The 20,479-nt window shown below is 38.4% G+C and overlaps 1 protein-coding gene across 2 annotated transcripts in view; it reads right to left on the bottom strand.

The window, feature by feature from the left end:
* The window catches only part of TBC1D5 (TBC1 domain family member 5), a 571,110-nt gene that overhangs the window by 122,933 nt on the left and 427,698 nt on the right, over nt 1–20,479 (bottom strand). For both annotated transcript variants that reach the window (XM_063452310.1, XM_063452309.1), the window contains exons 17-18: nt 10,086–10,171; nt 6,642–6,931 (exon numbers count right to left, since the gene is read on the bottom strand). In XM_063452310.1, coding sequence (XP_063308380.1) covers nt 6,642–6,931; nt 10,086–10,171 — 376 coding nt within the window. The remainder of the gene's footprint in view (nt 1–6,641; nt 6,932–10,085; nt 10,172–20,479) is intronic.

Genomic DNA, 20,479 nt, shown 5'->3' with positions numbered 1-20,479 from the left:
TGGTGCAGTAAATGAGAGAGATGTAAATTGCAGTTGAACGCAGACAGCAAGAAAATGCAAAAATTGCCTGTGTCATTAAACGTAAGACAAGCTTCTGAAGCTGTCTTTCAGAGAAACTGCTATGTTTATACTCAGGGTTAATCCAGCCTCCAAAACCTCTAGTGGCTGTCTCATTTACAGCCGCTAGAGGCGCTTGCGTGCTTCTCACAGTGAAAATCACAGTGAGAGCACGCAAGCGTCCAGTGAAAGCATTGTAAATGCTTTCCTATGCGACCGGCTGAATGCGAGCGCGGCTCCTGCCGCGCATGCGCATTCAGCCGATGACGTCGCAAGGAAGAAGGAGGAGGAGGAGGAAAGCTCCCCGCCCGGCGCTGGAGAAAGAGGTAAGTTTAACCCCTTCCTCCCCCCAGAGCCCGGCGGGAATGGGTCCCTGAGGGTGGGGGCACCCTCAGGGCACTCTAGTGCCAGGAAAACGAGTATGTTTTCCTGGCACTAGAGTGGTCCTTTAAGGGGTTAAACATACTGGCAGCAGATGATCAATTGTGGCACAACCCCACCTCCGTGCCGCCATGCCTTCCCCTCCCCCTGTCCTCTGGAACATCCTGCCCTTGCAGTGATGAGGACTAGGGAAGGAACAAAAACAAGGACTTTCCTTTCCCCATAACCACTACAAAAACAGGAAGACATCATAATGTTTCGTTGATATGTTGCTTCTTCCTTCAAATAATTGCACTAGGGAAGGTAATTCTTTTAAATCAGGTGGAGTGACCCCATCCAGACTATCTCTGGCTGTCCAATCACAGACTTCCCAATGCAGCTCAATGAGAAGTCTTTGCAAGACAGATCCTCTGCCAGCCTCTTGAGATAGCTCAACTGAGCTAACCAAGCTAGGAAGGAGCATCATCTATTGTCTGATTGACAGCTAAACAAATCTGGAGTGATTCATTTTATAGTTTTTATAATGGAAACTGTGTTAACTCTTAATATATAGTAGTGAATAGCTTTTAGGCAATACCGTAGTGTCAACACTGACATTAGTACTCTAGAATTTCAATGGTAAATGAAAATTGTTGTAATATTTACTGAGCTTTGTAGAGGGCACTGCTACGGTATGTCAATGTTAAGTGCATTTCAGAACCATCTGAACCCTGTTTTCAAGTTTGGTTCTTACGTCCCTCATACTAAAGGACCTTTGATATACATCAATCTATAGGTCTGAATTGTGTATGGTCTTGTGAATTACAATTGGACTTTGATGCTGTACATAATATCCTAGAAGTGTAACAGATTGAGTTCAACACTCAAAGACAGGCTGGCTATCCCATTTCGTGTGCATTGAGTTCTGTTGACTGAAGCCCAATCTCAGCCATATTAGAGCGCAATATGCTAGTCTGCAATCTGTCTGAACAGTGTAATAGCTAAAATCAGTTTACTCTGTAGCAGTAAACAGCACGATCCCACCCCGAATTGCTACATTATTAATCCTGTAGAAAACCTACAGTAAAATGAAAACAATGAGAGTGGCAGCGTTTATAAAACTGACTGATGTGGAAAATAAATCCTAACAGATTTATGCATACCCAGAGTCATAGATGATAATAATCCCCCTTGCAGCAGAAAACATTGGTTGTGCTTGGCTGCCCATGCACTATTCCCAACAGACAATATAATCTGTGTGAATTCCTGCCTAGAAGGGCTCAGTTAGCCACATGTACAGGAAGAAAGTCTTAATCATTTGTTAAAATCTGCATATTAAATATAGAACCAGTCATTTCTATTTTCTATTGCGTAAGCTTTTTTTTTTCCCATCCGTCAATAAAAGGAATAATAAAAATTCTGCGAAATAAAATAAAATATAAATGTATTTGTTCCATTTCCATAAAAAGTCTCTCCAGGCTAAGATGAGGCTATTACGAGAATACATTCACTTTTCTGTACGATTCTTTAAAAGAATCTGGTTGTTTATTGGTCTATCAAATTAAATTTCAATATCATTTTGGACAACAAAGCAAGAAGCTGTAATGTTGTTCCTGTTAAATATAGAAGTGCTTCCTTGAGCAGCCTGCACTGAAGGATGATGGACTTTAAGAGCTGGTGCTTAAAAATACTGCCTGAAATCAAATGACTATAGCCTTATTAAAGGTATTTCTACCACCAGATGCTTTAGTAGGTGGGACAATATAAAGATAGCGAACTTAGAGCATAAATATGCTTCTGTCAATATTTCTTTTTACAATATAATCCTAAAGTAATATTAGGTACCTAGGCAGGCATAATAAAACATATTCCTAACTATATCTATTACACATTGATGTACATTATGAGGCATGTTGCAAAGTCAAGCCAATATCAATAGACGTTGAAAACGTGAGTACCGACCAGGCCTCTTTACTTGAATGCTAATAATAAACGGGAAGATTGTTTTTTGCTTTACAATGACTTTATGCATGGGAATCAGGGCAGTTTGTTAACATTTCAATAAGACTATGTGGCTCCATTAGAAAGAAAACTAGTCTCAAGTCATATTTCTGTTATTTCGAAGAAATTGTGACGAGAGATTATTTTAAAGCAGACTTCCCCAAACTCTGGCCCTCCAGATGTGGCTGAACTACAGCAAGCAAACCAATCTGGCAAATTTGAATGTATAAACCAGAAATGGGCAAGCTCTTTATTTAACCATTTTACTTTCCAACATACCATGAAACCTATACATGGGGGTATCACTTTACTCGTGGAGCATACAAATATGTGGTGTTTTATTTATTGTAGTAAAAAGTAACAGTATTATGACATTCACAGTTAAAATGTCGTGCAGAAATTGGGAAACACATTTTTTTTGACATTTCTAACACTTCTTTAGATTTTATTCATGCTAAATGCGTTCCATATTTAAATATTTGATGTGAAATAAAAGCACTGTTTCTCCTTAAAAATATGATATATAATAAGTGTAGGTGCACTTAATATGAAAGAGGTGTATTTTGGTTGAACAGACATGTAGCTTAAATTCTAGGTTTTGTTTTTGTCAGAACTTGTACAATTGCCTCCATCCTTAATGGGTTAATGGACACTAAAAAAAACTCCAGAGCCTCAGAATTATAGAAGTTAAACACCAGCAAACCATATTTATTTACTTTAAGTTATTAAAGGAGTGAGAAACATGTATACAAGAGGTTAATGTATGGAAGCATACGTCTGTGAACACGTTATTGGAAGTGAAGGATTTAAGGAGGTTGATGACAGAACATGCATAGCATACTGTACATGATATATATGCATATCATTGCTCTGCTGAAGTAAAAAAAAAATATCCCTGATATCCCGACACTGTCCAGAGTAGATAAGAATACTGCAGCTTCAAGTTGACCTTTCTCGCAACAGGAAGGTAGAAAGTAAGCATTTCCAATCAGGTTATGAAGAACCATGATATTCTGCTCTATAGGGGCCTACTATTATAACGCTAACCCCTGTACAGCAGCAGTGTTGTCATAAGTAGCTGATTAATTGAAAAACTTACTGTGGTACTATTTTATATAGCAGGCAATTGCACCACATGCATACATATTGATTTCCACATGGATCAGCAAGTCATGTCCTTCATCTTCCCATCAAATTCACTGTGACCTACTTAAAGAAGGTGGTAATTTAATTTACCATGAGAAGCATTCATTTCATATGATGTAACATGAAAGCATTCACGAAGACCTATGTGATGCAAGCATTTATTGGGCACACATTCAATGCAACCTCACAAGATGTAGTAGGCCTGTGCTCATTGTGACATCACATGCTGTAACAGACATGCAGTTATTATGACCTTACATGATGTAACAGCAAACATTTCTGGTGGCCTTTTGTTGTGGCAAACAAATGTGGGCCACTTCCAGCCTTGAGTGCCAGTTGCTATACAGCCTCAGTTTAATTCAACTTATTCTAAATGTTTTGTTAATTTTAACAACATTGAAATGTTTATATAAAAGCTAATAATCTGATGCCATTAGTACAGTTTTAGTTTGCTTTTATTATAGCCAACACAAAAGTGACCAGTCAACATCCTGACCCTTGCAGGTCTTTCTCAAGTGAAAAGGGTAAAAAGGCATCTGGGTCACCTTTGTTGTGCACTACAAAGCTCATTTAACTCTAAGGGCATGAGATCACATTTCTTGCTATACTGCGAATTGTAGATAGATATTCCTACGAACACTCCAGAACGTGCCTCTGGTCACACCCTATCCACTGCACACATCATGGACTCTATAACTGCACTATATGCCTAACTAGGACATCGTCATTATTACTAAACCATGTGATGTGAAATAGAGAAGGGTGAGATTAAAGGAATGTTAAATATTTTACTACTATGTATGTTATGGGCAAATGCAAATATTACAAGTTTTAGAATGAAATGTTGTATTTCTTAAACTGTGTACTTTGTCTCTAAGAGATATTGCAAACTGACAAGGTGTTAGAAATGGAACATATTGTTTTTCATAACTGTTTCTTTAAGCAATAACCTCCTACCTTCAGTGCATAATATGTTTGCGCCATTTTGTCCCAGGCAAATTACAATAACAATAATGCAAAAACAAGCTTCAAGGCTATCCTATGACTCTTTCAGTATACAATATACTGTGGTAACCCTAAGTAGATAAGGATGTTCAGATGCCATCTTGAACTAAGTCCGGAAAATTTCCATGACGTATACACCCTTTAGTTATGGACTTGTATTTTTGCCAAGTTAAGGGAGGTCCTAAAATTAATAAAGTAAAAAAGTTACTTTTTCATATATGAACTACGGTGACCCTAAAATGGAGATACCTAAGGTATAAATAGGTGTACTTTTAAATGTTAAGGAACAGAGGAGAGACTTGGAGACAGACGCTGCTCCATCTTAAAGAGACGCTGACATGATGACATGTTCAGAAGGGTATGTTAACCTATTAATGATATCTGGAAGCATTTAGTTTAATCTTATAAACTCTGCTATAAATTATTGCAATGGATTTTACATGTCTATATTTATAGATGATTTATAGATGATTTATTGATGAGCCTCGTAACAAAGGTGAAACGCGCGTCGGGTTGGAGTCTGACACCTATTATTGGTTTCGGGTCCGACTTTCACCCGTTTTCCCAAAGGTTACTCGCACTCCGCGGACATTACATTCCTCACCTCCCGGTTTACAAGTACCAATCACTTCGGCTGCATTATCAAGTAGCAACCCGGGTACTCTGTATATCCATACGGGACGGTTACCAGCCACCCTAGTGCACAAGAACTGTGTGTACCTATCCTAGTACACAAGAACTCTGTGCACTTTTCAGGGTACTATTTACTTTTACTTTCTCAAAGGGACGTCTAGTGCAAACACGTATCATACACCCTCCTCTCTTGCTTCCCTCCTACCTCTTTACTGTACTTGGTACCCATGAAGGCACCATTCTACCTTTTCTGCCTCACCTTCTCAGCCCATGACATTCACACTGACTAGGTGGATGACCAGTACCTGACGGTTAGGACGAGAGATATACCATTACGAGGTATCACCACTAATCGCCCGACGGTGGCAATTATCTCTAAAGAATAGTGATTACACTCCATACGTGTTTCCACATCTGCACCTTGAAGGAGATGTGCCTTGATCCGACGTTTTTTCAGTTGGATTACGGCCCCCTCTGCCTCCCTTTCCCCTTCACATTATCGATATCCAGTTACTTTTGTCTCCTCCACCAGGCTAGCCACCGACTATTGCCTCTAGTTGGGGACCTATATTTTGATACTGTTTGATATTTGGACTACAATATCGCACTCAGTATTTCCGTTCCCCTTTTAAGCTATCTGTATAGCCGGTCATTGCTCACGGCTAGAGGTGGACCAGTAACACGGTCTAGTTACCGCATTATACCACTGCTCTCTGTAAGAGCCCTATTTACGGACATACTCCGTTACTGGATACATATCGATATTTTGGGTTAACATTATTGCCACCACGACACATTGACCACTTTACTCCACAGTATTGCTTGACAGATTTGTCACTTGGGTATTAAAGTGATCACACAGACCTACTACCAGCATACCCTCTCGCATGGGCTACCTGCTCATAGATGACATAGTGTAGGAGTACTGCATTGCCATGTGTCGTCAGTAGGGCATTAGTACCCGAACTTTGGCTCGACACACCTTTCTCTTAGTTTAGTGTGTCTTACCATATAAATTTTTTAACCTTTTTCGTTAAGTTCTTTGTCTATCCTTACCCTACTCTAATAAAGGTTATTTTTAACTGTTTTTCCTACTACGTATTGCATACTTAAAGATACACCTTACAGGACAGATTGCTCTCTTCTTTGTGTCTATATTTATATTTTTATATAATAAATATCTAAAAGACAAAACTTTATTGCTTCCAAGACAATCCTTATTTTATGTTGTAGTCTCAACTATTTATATATGTTAAATAGAGGATCTCTTACACTAACTATATAAAATTATAGTTAAGATATCTGTATGGTTAGCCCTGCTAAGTTCTATGCTTTAAGACGTTATAGTGGTAAATAAGGGAACCAGCCGCGGTTAAATGTATATGATGCACCAGTGAATGGTATGACCCATGTGTATTAAAGATCTTTTGCAAACTTACCTTTACTGAGCTGTACTGGCATACTCTCTGACTTCATCATGCGTTGGTTTTGCTGCATCTGCTGAGCTTGTGGTAAGTGGTGTGGACTGGGCTCAATCATGGATTGGCTTATCAGGGCTGTTGTATGACCGGTGTTGCTGATGATACTGCTCGCAGAGCTGTTTGACGGTAATGTCATAGGGCTCATTGCTCCCCCCGTAGTTATAGCAGGACTGATCAACTTCCGACCAAAATTAATCAAACTGCTTGAAACTTTGGTTATGTTGAGGGGAGGAGCCTTGGAGTTAGCACTGGAAAAGAAAGAAACCAAAGTCTTTAATATTACATTTTTGCCATATAGAAATAACTGCCAAACATTTATTTGACAAGAATCCTCAAGAAATAACTATGCAGTTTGTATATATCTTACATCCAAGCAATTTCCTAGCCAAGGCTTGGCATCAACACTAGGCTATATAGAGACACTTCCAGCTGTTTCACCATGGATGTCTTCATGCCCGTTCTCACACTGGGCATGAGGACGTCCAACATCTTCCAATCCACCATGAGAAAGCATTGAATCAATGCATTCCTATGGGGAAGGCCTAATGCATGTATGGAACCTCAGCACTGAAATAAGGTGAGCGTAAAAAGGATTTTTAACCCTTTACCGTTTTTTTTCTTGGCGACGGGAGGGCAGATGAACACTTTAGAGAGGTATACAACTTTGTATTCCTAACACTAAAGCGTTTCTTTGAGGTTGACTGAACTATAAAGGACACTGGCCAGGCCTCATGTTATTTATCGCCTCACCAACCTATTTAAGCTCAAAAAGGCACATTATAAATGCTGAATACAGGCGCCCCCTAGTGGTCAGGTGCCTACTCTACCTAATGGGAAATCAGGCCCTGGTGACCGATGGACTAGAGATTGTTCCATGATATAGTATTGCACATATTGTAGCATGTCTTGAATCCTTCTGTTTATCAACAATGTAGAGCAGCCCGTGATGAATTACTACTTATGCCCATTTCCCACCCTTCAAACATTGAGATATATTAAATAGACACTTATGTGTTTCTGGACAGATTTGCCAGTGTATTTCACACCTTTACTTTCAACTTTGTAACTGACAGGAGACTATTACAACCAGGACCGGAAAGAAAATTTATCCCGGGCATTTTTTAACTACAGCGGCCCACTGAAAAGGAGGCGGGGCCAGATAGGGTATCACCAATGACAAGCACGCCCCATCACAAAGTGAACATATTGGTTCAATGCTCTTTCAGGGCAGACCATGTGCAGAGCTCTGCTGAAGAGCTCTAGTATGAGAAAAAAGGCCCTGTATTTGTTCTGCACAGCGCAAGCAAATTTAATAACATGCTTGCACTGTGTTTGTTTGAAATTTGTCTCTGGTGTCTCCATAGATGGGACACCAGGAGACAAAAATGCCAGAGAAGAGTATTGTGCAGTGTGTGTGTGTGAGGGTGATGTGTGTGTGTGTGTGTGTGAGTGATGGGTGCAGTGTTTGCGTGAGGGTGCTAGGTGCGTGTGAGGAAGCTGTATGTGAGGGTGCAGTGTGTGTGTGTGTGTGAGGGTGCTGTGAGGGTGCTGTGAGTGTCAAGGGTGCAGTGTGCATGTGTGAGGGTGATGTGAGTGTCAGGGGTGCAGTGTGTGTGTGTGTGTGTGAGGGTGCTGTGTGAGTGATGGGTGCAGTGTGTGAGGGTGCTATGAGTGGTGAGTGAACTCTAGCCTGTGAATCTCGCGAGAGGAACCCGGCGGAGCTGCAAGATAGAGGTCCTCCGGGTTCCTCTCCTGTATCCCTCCATCTCTCCACCGCCGGTGTCCGCAATACACTACATGTGGGCCAGTGAGGGAGATCTTTGATCTCCCTACCGGCCCGTCATGGAACACAGCGGGACCGGCGCTTGGAAAGTGCCAGCCCTGCATAGACCAGCAGGGGAGATCCTGTGATCTCCCCTGCCAGCCTCGGCCGATGGCCAGTCCGGGCCTGATTAGTACTATATGATGATAAGGTACAAACTGGATAAAAAAAAATCATGGAAAAGTGATTAAGATTGAAAACATACTGTAACTGTAAAATTATTTTTGTTATACTGCGTGAGAATTACTATTTTCCTATCTATTCTTACAACTAATCTTACACCCAAACCAAGGGCAGTCTATTTCTAGTTAGAAGGGCAACTGATTGAGAATCCAGGAGATAGATTTAATTATTGACTGTGGTGGCAGATTTTTTTTAGTTTTTTTGTTATATGTTAGAGCACTTATAGAACTTAAAGGAACACTATAAGGGTCAGGAAAACAAATGTTAAAATCACTATCAATGCAATACAATATTTAGCCCCTCCGGCGACCTTAAATCTAGTAAAAACTCACCTTATTTCCAGTGCTAAGCAGGTTTGCTGGGCGCAGGCTCTGCTCCCTTGGCTGACATAATCAGAATTGACCAGCTCAGACATAATCAGAATTGACCAGCTCCAATTCTTTTCCATAGCCACCCTGGCCAATCAGCATGTCCTCATAGAGATGCATTAAATCAGTGCATCTCTATGAGGAAAGTTCAGCTTCTCCATGTAGAGGGTGAAGACACTGAATGGCAGTGCTGCATACTGTGCAGCACTGCCCCAGGAAGCACCTCTAGTGGCCATCTGAGGAGGGACACTGAAGTTGTCCCTAGGTTCTAATGTAAACACTGCATTTTCTCTGAAAAAGCAGTGTTTAAATGAAAAATCCTTCAGGGACTGACTACTAACCAGAACAACTAAATTAAGCTGTATTTGTTCATACGACTACAGTGCACCTTTTATGCACTGTCTGTATCCACCATTGCTGATATCTGGGAATTTTTACTTTAGATTGTGCATGGTTTTTTCTTTTTTTTCTCTCTTTACTTTTTGGTTAGACTTTTGCTAAATTTTATTAACAATTATTCACTGCAATTAAATTCATTTTCTAATAATGGTTTTGTGGAGAGGTGCCGGTACCATTTCTGGCTTTTTGACTACCTATTTCTGAGTTTCAGTTTACGTATATACTTATAATAATTATACCATGCAATGCTAGCCTATAAAATAAATGTAAATGCACTATAGAGTCTAAGGCTGACTAATAATAACCAGCAAGTAAACTGCACTATTCATATATGGTAACTTATTCATGTAACTTACCACACACAGAGAGGAACTATGGAAACATAACATCAGAGTTTGACATACGGTATATTGATACTAACATTGGTAGGCTTCATATCTGATTTTCAATATCCATTACTAAGGGATCGTGTGATATTACACTTCAAATTAGACTATCTATATTGGACAGAGTGGCTGAGACAGAGGAGAAGGGTAAGGTAAATAAGGGAGTTAAAATAATTTCCTAAAGTTAACGCTGTGATCACCTTTCAAACAATGCGCAAAACTGATGAATATTCATAATACTAACCGCGATCTGTTCATCAAGTCAAGTCCACGCACTCTGTAGTAGTCCAAATTTTGATGGAACTGGTAGCTCACTGGACGTGGATTTTTCTGAAATAAATTAAATTAACTGGATTATTAATTATTTAATAACATAAATAAAGTATAACCGTTCTAAAATAAATTTTATTCCATCAGCTTACAAACATGAATATAAAAAAAAACTCTCACCAGGCAAACAACAAGTTTTATTCCTCAGATATTTATACAAACATCTCACTATTCAAGCCTAGGTTTTCAATCAGCAATGAGATCATGTTATTAGCCAACATAGCCAAAATAAACAAGATGGAACAGACCAACAAACAACTGGAAAATGTCCCATCTTGGCTATTTTGAGATAAAGATCAGTCAATCAGGGCCCTCAACAACTCTTGTTTCAGGATACGTTACTTTTTCATCACAATTACTTATACTGTCTACCTATTGTAGGGCTATGCTGACTGGCATCCAGTAACCAATGCAGTTGTTTAAATTAAAGGAAAACGATGGGTGGAAAACAAGCCCCTATTTTAAATGCATGCTATAGATAATGCGTGAAAAAGTGTGCCAAAAATTAATGAAAATAATCAATGTTTCCAGTAGCCGCACAATATAGATAGGCTGAATGAGGCTACAGGCAGATATAACCCATCATTAGGAAGAGATGCTTCATTAAAGGGACATTATAGTCTCCATAACTACTACAGCTTATTGTATTTGTTCTGGCGAGTATAATCATTCCTTTGGGCTTTTTGCTGTAAACACTGTTAGTTTCAGATAAAAGGCAGTGTTTCAATTACAGCCTAGGGATACCTTCACTAGCCACTCCTTAGATGGCTGCTAGAGGTGCATCCTGGGGCAGTGCTGTACACTGTGACTGACATTCAGTGCCTCCACCCTCTGCATGGAGACATTGACCTTTCCTCATAAAGATGCATTAATTCAATGCATTTCAATGAAGAGATGCTGATTGGTCAGGGCAGCATTTGGCCCCGCCCCCAACATTTGTGTTCCTGACCCCATAGTGTTCCTTTAATGCATAATATGAGCCTCCTGTCTGAGATAAAATTCTGTTTCCTGTAGCAGCCAGTCATTATTTTAGACCTAGAGAGGAAGGAAGTTTTAATTCAAGCAGACATACTCCTTTACGGATGTTCTGTTCCAGTCTCTGAAACATGGAGAATAACAGTTTCATAGCCTGCTGCACTACATAGGGTTACCATGTTCTTTTTCTCTTATTTTATGAAAGGGTTACTCCAAGCACCATGACCACTTCACTGACTTGTAGTGGTCAACATGCCTGGAGTCTGTATGTGCAATATTTGCTCTGAAATGCTGCAGATTCAAAGTTGTTGCCAGAGGTTTAACTCCCCTCCTTGTCACGTCACAAAGGCATCATTAGCCAGCCTAGAACTAGAGTAACGGGTGGCTAATGCGAATTATGTGCAAATATGCCATCTGACGCCAGCACACACAGCATGACACACTGATGTTTGGTTGGAATAACCCTTTAATGGTAACTTTATTGTAGGTACTAAAGTCACCCATAGGTTATGGTGTACAGCTCTACCTAAGTAGAATTTACACATTCATCAAATGGTTACTTAGGTACATTTGTAAGGCGGCTATCAGCTCTCTGTAAGTCACTGCTTAATTAAAATTAATTACAAGCTATCAGATCCTAATAAAGCACATTTCCAATCATGGGCAAAGAAAGAGGTGGTCCTATGAAAATGTGAACAGGATACCTGGAAATGGGATGATCCTGATCAGAAAGCAATCTCTGTGTCTCTCTAATAGATTTCTGGATTGTGGGTGTAGCCCACATGCTACCTCAGCCCCCCGGACAAATTCAGTAATTTCCCCAAGTATACAAATGTAACTCTCTTTTGGTAAGAACCCAGCCACTGGGCCACTCTATAGTCATTTGTAACGAAATACATTACAAAAATGTGACATATTATAAAGGTAGGTAGGAGGTAATGGAGAATACTAGAAATAAAGGCTAAAATAAGTAGCGAACAGAGAAAATACATATTAGTACTATTTAGCATCACTTATATCAGCTAGATGCATGCAGATTTTAACATTGAAATGATTGTTGAGTCAGCCCAGTTGATATATCGATAGATCTTATAAGCACATGGTAAAACAGATTTGGGATATTGCCGCACAGTTCCCAGGGATAATGGAGTTTAATGCAGACAGTGGCAGGGTAGTGACGTGAGCTAAATAATGAGGAGTACACAAGCAGGGACGAATGCATAAATCAAAGTGATGTATGGACGGATACAGCAATCATTCCTCTCTTCATGCATAATGCGCTCCTTAACTTATTATTACACCAGTTTTCTACTACATGCATAAACATCTGTATTAATATTAGGCATGTATTAACTAGGGACACAATATTCCTCCTAGAAAAACAGTACTACTAAAGAGAATTATTTTAAGCAGAATCCCTTATAAAAGGATAATGGACTGTAGGGCCTATGGCAGAGGTGGAAGGGTTTGATTTAAATATAATTCCCAATATATAGACCTGACCATAGTTACCCGCAGCTCTGCTGTGCTTTCAGCAGTGTAAATACTGCAGTGCATAGGGAGCAGAAATTGCATATTGGTTGACTGACAGGCTTATGGCAGTACCCACGTGCTCTGCCTCCGTCACTGAACATGTGCTGAGTTTCAATGTGACTTTACTGGACTATACTGAAGTGGCTGAACAATTTTTAATACAAAACATTAAAAATGTGCTAGTTAGCCATACAACACAAAATATGTGTTCTGCGCACACTGATTTAGCACTTTAGTTTATTCAATATAGGTTTATTTTATTTATTAAAACAGAAAAAAAACCTGTTCATTCACTAAATATTGATCTGCACCAAAATGAAAACTAAACTGCAAAGTTTAAGTGAATTGCACAACATATGCTGGTTCTTTTAGTCTAATCGTGGTTTGTTGCTTATTCTGATTTGCTACAGGGAAAGATACACTCGGTGGTGGTAGTACTATGCTTGGTAGTAGTCTGATGGGTTCAATGCATAAAGCTCAGAACATACTAGCTGAAGTAGGATTTCCCTGAGGTTAGATCCCATTAATGCCAGTAGGGATTTAACATTAGGGGTAATAAGGAAGTGGCCTATTCTTCTCTCCTAGGCATGTATAGAGCAGCAGGCAGCTGTAAAGAAAGCATAGCCCAATGCAAATCAGCACATGTTATTGTAAATATAAGATATCGAAAAGAAGTCTAAAAAAAAAAAAAGAAGAAAAAAGTATCATTAAATTGGAACACAGAAAGGAACAGTACAAATAGTACAGACAATGCAGTCAGATCTGCCTTATTACCTGCAAGGAACGCAGCCTTTAAAAACGAATACAACAGGAAGCATGGCACATTACAGAGCGTATTCATCTTTCATAGATAACATGTTACTTCTTCTGAGCTCCCCATTGCACAGTGACTTAAACTATAATAAATTAAAACCTTTTAGGATATCAATCATGCATTCATTTTGAAGATCCATGTATAATTAAGCAAACCTGAGCACTGTCAAGTAAATAATAATAATATTGATTAGAAGGCTTTTGATCATTTTGCAAGTGTAGGTTGAGTCTATGACCACTAGATGGCAGACACATCCTTTGTCTTGATGCTTACGAATGCTTTAAAACAATAATACTTAGGCCAATCTGTCTACAGATCTGCATTGAATAAAAACGAACAAATTTGGCAAATGTGGCACGTTTGTTTAAACTGTGCAGTCTGTAAAGAGTCACCATCTTTAGTAACACGTTAACTGAATTTGCCAATAGTTCACAATGCAATCCTTATGCTACAAAGGAGACTGTGCTGGTCCCACATGTAATGATGGAATTTAAGTTGTTTTGCCCCCAAGAGATTTGCAGTATGGATATGATAGTAATGTGTTGTACGACTCTATGGAAAACATAGGGTTAAGGCTAAACTATTTCTTGCAAAGTGAATTGACCACGGATATGTTTATGTGTAACAATGATTACGTGGATAATTTAACGTGTCCCAAATGGCTTCTAATTGAAACCACAATTTGCCAGCCCACAAATTGCTTAAAATTACTGCCCCCCTCATATCGTGTGATCCACATACTATATTTTAACTCTTACTATTTTCTGTATCATTGTTTTTTTTTTTTTTTTTTGTTTTACAATTCACAACTGATGAGAAAGCTCAGCCTCGGAATCAAAAAGAGGCAATTTCAATACAATATCAGTAAAGAGCGGGGGAGGAGGGAAGGATAGTTATATAGTGCATTACAACTCACATCATCTTTTAGCATTTTTAAGAAGCTTTTCGTAATGATGAAATCTTTATAAAATGCTCATAAAGATTGTGTGAAATTTCAATGGATTTCCAGCACAGTTAAAAGATATGTCGAAAGAGGGACTATTTTGTCTTATGGTAAATTCAAATTTGGCAAAACTTGACAAAAGGCGGAGCTATCGCTGTCGAGTTTCGTAATTTCTAAGTAAGTGAGACAATGCCTTATTCCCACATATATTACCAGTGATGGCTGTGGGAATAAGGCATTGTCTTGCTTACTGAGAGACAATTTCTATAGAGGGTCCAATGACGGTCTCAGTGGCTTCTCCATAGACAACAATAGTACAGCACCGACGTGGAGTGAAGATCGAACAGGGAGGAGCCCACGGAGGACAACATCAGGCAAGTATAACGCACCATTGCTACATCCCCAGGCCATCAATCACCAAGAAGTGATGTGAGCATCAGGGGTCTTTCCAAAATATGCAAATTCCCCATAAGGTGACAGATCTGTTTTAAAGTGAATCTGATAGAGAAGTCGTACCCCTCCATCATTAGAAATAAAGGGGGAAGAAAAAGAAAAAAATATATGCTCCCTAACCTGTCAAGCTATTCTGAGAATAGAATGGCAGGTGAGTGACGAACAACCTTCCTACAGGCAACTACAGCACAACAGAGTTGTGCTGTAGTTGCTTTGAGTATTCCACCGACAAGTCATTCTTGAACTTAACTAGAGGAATATGATAATTTTAAGACATTGATGCACTGGCAATAAATCCAACGTACGGTTGCCACATAGCAGGTGATTCATTTTATACTATTGTATTTTTATGTTTTATACACATTAAAGAAGTATTGGTATCTGAACCTGTCACCCTTGTGCGGCTGACACTGGACTATATTAGCTGGTAGGGATAACGCCTAGTTCCCATGACCACTCAGCATCGTATCCTGTTCATTATCAGCTTGGGATGTATTATAACACCACAGTAGTCTCTCCTCTTTGCCTCCGCATATCAACTTGCAATCTCTGGGCACGGGGTCTATGCTGCCTTTGCTGATTACCCCCTGAGCTAAGAGCTGTCTTGGGCAAAAATAATGGGGGTTAGTTACAGTACAATAGCACACACTGCACATGCATGCCTCAATGCTAATGTACCCTGTTTTTGGCAGATATATACATATATATTGGTTTCCTTTTTGGTTACACGCTTGCCACGAGTTCTACAAACAAGACTGCAACACTATATTCGGGCACGATGGTAATCCTTTTTCAGACTAATGTTTCTTAATTCTTTTGGTTGGCTGTAATGGGTTACCAGCTTTTATAGTACTGCTGTCTCTTTTATTTGTGTGGTTAGTGTTGTGTTTCATTAATGAAGGCCTGCCATGTAGGACCAATACCCAGTTGGCTTCAAGCAGGCTAACAATTATACTACATAGCTAAAGCAAGCTGCAGGTGCTCTGTACAGACAGCAGTGTCAGTCTTCAAGTAGTCTTGTTACATTTAGGATTTATCCACTAAAGGAGCTGGCAGGTTAACTTGCGGTAGCACAATGAGACCAACCAAAACAGTAACCGAAGACTGAATGAAGAAAAGATGTTGGCTGAAGATAGTCTGGCATGTTTCCAAGAAGAATATTTCTGTTCTATTAATAAGTGGCCGGCTCCTAATGGAGACAAAATTGTTGCCATCAATTTCTGTAAACTGAAGAAAATACATAATATTGAGATATTTATAAACCGCAAGGAAAAAAAAATTAAAATAAAAAAAGATGTAACTTCTTTCACTTCTAACAAAATAAAGGCAGGATAAAGCACCTTGTTATTGAAAACAATGAGGAGATAGATCATATGGTGCACATGTGTTTTCAAAGGATTGACAAGCAATTCAGGACGAGAAACACGGATCTGCCATCTAAGTACTTACATCCATTATTAGGAATAATGATCCAACCTGAATATATGAATAAGATGCAAGTATTACTGGAGCGGGGCAATTTACATTCCTGTGAGGTTTGCAGGTATTAAAATGAGCTGTTTACAGTACGGGGAGATTAAAAAGTGCACTTGAAATGCAATTTAGAAGGTATAATGGAAAACGTGAGAACTTAATTGAAGAATATAGCTTAGAAATTTCAGAAATATAAAGTACAAAAGTCCCAGTTTGTCTGTGACCCAAGGTTGCCTTAACACCTTAAATCTATCCATTACCCGGGCAGCATTGAAATAGACTTTTTACCATCCTTAAAATAAAAAACAAAACAAAATTAAGATTTAATTTAACCCTGGAATAACAAGGAATGATCATCATTTGACTTTGTCAGTGCATTAACCTCTCCTGCCTAATACCAAGTCACTAAACATGTAAACCAGGGGTGCCCAAAAGGTAGATCCACAGATGTTGCAAAACTACAACTCCCATGATGCTTTGCATACCTTTAGAATGACAAAGCATTGTAGAAGCTGTAGTTTTAAAACACCTGGGGATCAACCTATTGGGCACCCCAGGTGTAAACAAATGTTTGTGTACTAGACAGCCAGGGTGAGTATCTTGTTTTTTTTAATATCAGCAGGAGGAAACAATTCAGCAGATATGATATAAGTATACAAATACATACATGCTAAATCTAACAAGCAAATACTTTTCAAAAATTCTAAATAAGTGTGTACCAAAAAACTGAAAAGAATAAAAAAAAAAAAAAAAAAAAAAAGATGCATTTAGTTTTCACAGACCAGAGAAGAGTTTGGAAGAAGCTTTGTGAGGTACTTGTTGTGTTTGTAGTTGGTAGAGGTTGCTGGGAGATGTTGTTTGCTCTGCTCATAGATCTAGAATTTGAAGTTGTGCTTTGTGTGATACATGAAAGGGACACGATAGTCACCAGAAAAACTACAGCTTATTGCATTTGTTCTGGTGAGTGGAATCATTACCTTCAGGATTTTTGCTGTAAACACTGTCTTTTCAGAGAAAATGCAGTGTTTACATTACAGCCTAGTGATAACTTCACTGGCCACTCCATAGATAGCTGCTAAAGCTGCTTCCTTTGGCGGTGCTGCAGAATAAGCAGCACTGCCATTCAGTGTCTCCACCCTCTCCATGAAGACACTAAACTTTGATGCATCGATTCAATTCATCTCTATGAGGAGATGCTGATTGGCCAGGGCTGTGTTTGACTTGTGCTGGCTCTGCCCCTGATCTGACTCATTGAAAGTCTCAGCCAATCCTATGTGAAAGCATTTTGATTGGCTCCGACCACCACTTCTGATGATGTCAGCAGACAGAGGCAGCTGCATCAGACTTGAATACAAGTAAGATTTTACTATATTTAGGGAGGCCAGGGGAGCTAGATGGTGGTTTTAACACTATAGGGTTAGGAATACATGTTTGTGTTCCTGACCCTATAGTGCTTCTTTAATCACTCTGATAAAATATAACAGAACAGAATATCACAGTTTTCGGGAGGAAACTATTCCAATATATGGCGCTCAGTACAATGCCAACTAAAAAGTTGATTAAAAGGACATCTTATAATTTTTAACAAATATATATATATATATATATATATATATATATGGCTAATTAGCCATTCCTTTATGCATGTCAACATATACTACCTTTTCAAAAATACAGATAGAGCCCAGAGCTGCCTTATTCGGTTTGCTGTTTTTTTTTTTAATTTATTTTTTATTTTAAATGTTTAGGAGCAACAACAGATCATGATGTAGGCCGCATAATCTTGCAGGAACAAATTTCTAAGTTAATAACAGCTTGTGGAAGTGATGCTAGCACTCGAAGAATTGTTTATCATGCACAGTATAAAATGGGTTTAATTTCTGAGTGCTGCACACAAGTCTATGTTCACTAGTACAATGCCAAGAGTAGGCGGCAGTGGTATAAAGCTCCCAGAGTAGTAGAAACAAACATACTGTAGCGATAAGTCACACTTAAAGGAACACTCCATGCACCATAACAACCTCAACATAATTAAGTCTTTATGGTGAGAGTAGGTCCCCAGTGTCAACTTAATTTAAGGGATTAAACGGTTAACAAACGGTTTAATCCCAAAGTTTTGAATCTAGCAGCTGACCGCTCTGCCCATGAACAGATGCTGCAGTCTGAGGCTTGAATCAGGAAGTCTCAATTAGGGGCACCTCTGGTAGGCTGAAAGTGCCAGTCTATCGGTAGCTCCACATTCCCTAAATGGCAAGTATGTTGATGCTTCATCTATCAGGTGCCCATGTCAGTAAAGAACAGTCGCTTTTGCGAGACTGGATAAGCCTCCATAGATATTATCTTGAGCGAGATAATGCCCTATTACCACATCTGTCACCGCCAAACATTTCTGAGCATTTCATAAAAATAAAATCATTATAAAATGCTTATAAAGACTGTGTTGGAACTTCAATGAAATGGACCTTCTTTCTGATTTTAGTTCAGGGGTGAAGCAGTCAGCAATTCATCTCTCAACGCTGCCCCTGCCACCTGATCATGCTTCTGGTGGGGGTAATTTCTACAAATATATACTTTAAAATACCAAAAATATATCATATATAATAAGATATCAATATATCAAAAAACTAAAAAAAATTAAATAATTTTCAAAATATGAAATCGATGCCATAGTCTTTTTTTTGCAGATTAACGTTTTATAGGCATTCAGCAATAATATGAATAAGCAGTAAAAAAGGACACACAGGTCCCTGACTATTCCAGGTTTCCTTTTTTTTTTTTTTTGGTATTTTTTTTGGTATAGCCACACAGGAATGTTTAAGAATGAACCAGTGTAAGCTTAGACGTGACAATAATATATAACTACTGTAGGAATCACTCAAGAAACATATTGGTGTTATCCACTATTTTATATAATTAATGCATTTTAAAAAAAGATGTTAAAAAAAATATGTTAAAAAAGTACTCCCCCTGTTACAGCAAATCCATGACATTTTCTTCTCTCAAAAGCGCTTATATGATCCTGCAATAAATTTCTAAGGAAGAACTACTGAGGATATGTGCATGTATGAGGTCACAAAAGGTGTAGGAGATATGACCCATGATGGTTTGTGTGTTTTTAAAAAAAAAAAAAAAAAAAAAAGCATTAATTTGACAACATGCAAAAAAAAAAAAAGTCACTAGGAATTTTTCACATATACATATTTGGGTGTTGCTTAATTAATATTTTAAATGTCCCATGGTCATCTTATTTTGATATTTTGTGTGCACTAACCTGACAATAGGCAGATTATATTATCTGACTTAAATTCAGCTCTCTTGGCTCATTTGTACAATTGTATGTAATATTTATGCATACAAGCAAAATGGTCATATTTACAGTAACTCATTATTCATTATGAACGGAATAATATTAAAATATTGGGTTTCTTTGCCGAGATTAGAATATGATATCAGTGTACGATTAACAATTCATGACTTTGCTGTTTAAAATATAAACAAATACAATCCCTATGCTTCATGATAACATACATATATATATATATATATATATATATTGTATTAAAATAAAACAAGAACATGTTTTAAAATAAAATTTTCCTTTTTTCTGTTGTGTAATGCTAAATTAATTTTACCACCTTTACGCAGAAGTAAAGAAAAAAAGATCTGCTATCACATTTCACTTTTAGTAAAGAGAAATTTACAGTATCATAAGTACGCTACTTGGAAAGAATGTGGCTTGGTAGAAGAAGAAAAAAAAATAGATAAAAACAGGTAAAAAGGAAAAAAAAATAAATAGACATGCTCAGCTAACAGAAAATCTTTTTGCTTCTTTGCCAAGGAAAAAACAATCATTAGAAACCAGAATTGCTTACCGGTTTATAAATGAAAAGCTCTAGGGGAAATTTGTATGTCCCAAAAGGAAATGTATATTAGGGTTACGCAGACATATGTCGCAGGTGTGTTAGAGAAGACAGGTGGGCAATGCATAACTGCTAAAATGGATTTAGTGTAAGGCAACAGAAATTGTCTAAGCTAAATGCCTGCGAGTGATACAGATACAGATACATCGCAATAGTTAACGCTATATGCAAAGTGAAACTGTCAGAAAATATTTGTC

The sequence above is a fragment of the Pelobates fuscus genome, chromosome 4 (assembly GCF_036172605.1).
Source record: "Pelobates fuscus isolate aPelFus1 chromosome 4, aPelFus1.pri, whole genome shotgun sequence".
NCBI lineage: Eukaryota > Metazoa > Chordata > Amphibia > Anura > Pelobatidae > Pelobates > Pelobates fuscus.
The sequence above is the reverse complement of the archived record's forward strand: the minus strand, read 5'-3'. Positions and strand labels throughout refer to the sequence as shown.